This window comes from Diaphorina citri, unplaced genomic scaffold (assembly GCF_000475195.1).
Source record: "Diaphorina citri unplaced genomic scaffold, Diaci psyllid genome assembly version 1.1 scaffold2189, whole genome shotgun sequence".
Classification (NCBI taxonomy): Eukaryota; Metazoa; Arthropoda; class Insecta; order Hemiptera; family Psyllidae; genus Diaphorina; species Diaphorina citri.
The window spans coordinates 5,607-8,800 of record NW_007379614.1 but is presented as its reverse complement, the minus strand read 5'-3'; the positions used below and the strand labels follow the sequence as shown (position 1 = coordinate 8,800).

The following is a 3,194-nucleotide window of genomic DNA, read 5'->3' as shown; positions in this document are numbered from 1 at the left end:
ACAACAACAACAACAACAACAACAACAACAACAACAACAACAACAACAACAACAACAACAACAGCAACAACAACAACAGCAACAACAACAAATCATACAATCAAAATAACAACAACAACAATTATCACAAACAGAATAATTCTCCGTTGCCTAATTTTCCCTTCAGACCGGCCCCAAATTGCCAAAAACCGTCGCACTTTCAACAAAACACACAATTCACCCTTTTCCAAAATCGCTTCAATAATACACCACAAAACACCACCCAAAACAACCAACACTCGAAACCACCTCTTCCTAAACCGACACCTATGAGTGGTGTACAAACAATAAAAAACTCTAACTACCACAACTTCGAAACCGATCAATACGGTTACACGTATGGTTACCCTGAAGGATTCGACTACAGTGGGAATCAAACCCGCGACCCTTCCGTCGAGTACCAACAATTACAAGATCCACATGAACCTATTTACACCGACGAGCCACCGACGATTTTCAGCTGGAAGCCTCGGACACACAAGAACAAGAGCAATAGAGCTCATGAATTTGACAGATGATAGTAACAAATTACCTTACATCATAATATACATCCTTGTCGATACAGGCAGTACACGGTCATTCATTAGACCGGACATTGCGAAAAAATATTTCCCTAAACAAATCATACCAGATAATTTTACTATTAAGACTCCACACGGTGTGACTCATGAAATGTACAGTGTCTCCACTCCTGTACCCAAAGAATTCAAATGTAAAGATAACACCTACATGAAGTATCACATATTCCACTTCCATTCGTACTTCCAGTGTCTAATTGGAATGGACGTTCTAGAGAAACTAGGCTTTTCCATCGATTTAAACAGAAAAGTCCTAAGAAACAATCAAGTAGAAATTCCCTTACGGTATCGGGATTCGGACCCGGAGTTCAATCTCATTACCATACCACCTCACACAGAGAAAATTCTTCAGATTCCAATCGAAACTCATCTCACAGGTGATATCGTTATCCCACGCACGCAGCTAGGAGATAAGCAACTCTTCAGATATTCACCCGGTAAGAAACAAATTAAGGTCAAAACAAACTGTCCTGTGTGTCGAGAACGAACTCTACCTGTTTAGGATAAACTTTGCCCCGGGCGGGAATCAAACCCGCGACCACAAGGTAGGCGCGCTACCTTCCAAGCTAACCAGGATGGCGAAAATGAAATTTATATTATACATAATAACTTACTTTGCAAATTAGTCTAACAAAGAGTTAAGGTAGAAACACACAACCATCACGTCACGTGACATGATAGTAGTGTGGATGTCCTGAACGATTATGGGAAAACTTTGAGCTACATCTTTTTGACTACCCATGACTTCACATGACATGATATGATGTAAGTGTTTCTTTCAACATTTACCCCCGTATGTATGAAAACTTATAAGCTTAACTTAAGATGAAAAATCTTGCTCAAGTTAAACTTGTCCTATCCTGCTGGCAGTTGTCTATCATCCCCCACGTGCTGGGGACTTGAGTCAATTCGAGGATTCTCTTGAACTCGTTCTTCCTCACTACTCACAGGCTTATTTGTGGTGACTTTAACGTGGATCTTCTCACTTCTTCTCCGAAGAGTATCAGTCTGAAGTCAATGTTTTCTACTCTCAATCTTAACATTCTGCCGTTACAACCTACTCATCGTACTCGCACCTCCAGTTCTCTCCTTGACCTCCTAATTGTTGGCGATCTTCAAGATGTTCTTTCGTTTGAGCAGTTACCCGTTAGTTGTTCTGATCATGACCTTATTAACCTTGCGTATTCTCTTTTCCCCACTAAACATAAGGATAGGGTCATCACTACACGCAACTTCAAAAAATTCAATTCTTCACAATTTCTTCACGACGTGTGCGCGGCCAACTGGGATCAAATCTATTCTTTAGAAAACATTGACGATAAACTTGCCTGTTTCAATGACCTTGTTTTGACTCTCTTCAACAAGCACGCTCCCTTTTGTACATTCAAGGCTTCTAGGCCCCCCGCTCCTTGGATGACGACAGATAGCAAGCGACTTCTCAATAGAAGGGTCAGAGCGCGGCGATTTGCTCGGACCGGTTCCGCTCAACATTTTGAAGCTTTCAGGTACGCCCGTACGGCCCGTAACAAGGCTAAGCAGGCCATCCGTACTGCAAAGCTGCGTCATACTCACGAGCTCTTCCCTTCTAACCTCCCCATCAAGAAGTTTCACGAGAACATCAAAAAGATTCGTCCAAAAATCAAAGAGGACAATGTGGACACAGACCCCGATGCTCTCATAGGTTTCTTCTCGTCCATTCCTCAACGCTCAACCTGATCAGTCAGTTGTTGACGCTACCTGTTCTCATTACTCATCAGTTCTCGACAACGTAGGTTCAATGATCAAGTTAACTACAGGAAATTTAGACTCCTCAGATGGAGATCGCTACGACAAAATTCTAGAAGATTTGAACAATAAAGATAAAATATTACAAAAGCAAGTAGAACTCCAATACTCTCTCACCCAAGAAGCTATCAAACGTTTCGATAACACTATCAAAAACATTGAACACAATGAAGCCACTCTCGAATTCAGAATTCAGCAGCTTTTTAACAACAGTAATGATGCTATTACCATAAAAGACATTTATGTCGCAAGAGATGTTTACTCTCAATTCATATTATTGTACAGTTCTATTTTAAGTATACTTCAAGATTTGGAAAATGTTTTAACCTTTTGTAAATTAAGAACCTATCACCCTAGTATTTTAAAGTTAGAAGATTTAATCACCCAAGTTGAAAAAATTAAACAAATGCGAAACCTTAATATTGCCCCTGACGACCTAAACATATCTCAGTTACAGAAGTCAATCGAAGTAGATTGTAAGACAGAAGGAAATCGCACTTCCTTCTTCCTATCATTCCCTATTAATTATGAAATTGTATTTGAATTGTTTTACCTTTTGCCCGTCCCAACTTATAATGATCACGAATATCGTACCATAATACCCACTTGTAAATATTACCTAAAATCCAGAAACTTAATAAAAGCTTTGAATGGACCGTGTATCTTAGGGAAACCGCATCAGTGCTTTCAAAAGAATATTGACGTCAACGAAAATACCTGTGACCGTGAAATCATGCGAAATGAGAGCACCAGGTCATGCGAATACGTTAGGTTAGACATTAGAAATAATCA

At 39.9% G+C, this 3,194-nt stretch overlaps 2 protein-coding genes across 2 annotated transcripts in view; both read left to right on the top strand.

The window, feature by feature from the left end:
- The window catches only part of LOC108253580 (lysosome membrane protein 2), a 9,269-nt gene extending 8,734 nt beyond the window's left edge, over nucleotides 1-535 (top strand). The window contains exon 10 of the mRNA XM_017447806.2: nucleotides 500-535. Within this exon, the coding sequence (XP_017303295.2) occupies nucleotides 500-535 (36 nt within the window). The remainder of the gene's footprint in view (nucleotides 1-499) is intronic.
- LOC113471236 overlaps nucleotides 1-2,469 on the top strand; it is a 16,481-nt gene extending 14,012 nt beyond the window's left edge. Inside the window, exon 2 of the mRNA XM_026830229.1 lies at nucleotides 2,390-2,469. The gene's annotated coding sequence lies outside the window, so the exon portion shown is untranslated. The remainder of the gene's footprint in view (nucleotides 1-2,389) is intronic.
- The last annotated feature ends 725 nt before the right edge of the window (nucleotides 2,470-3,194 follow it).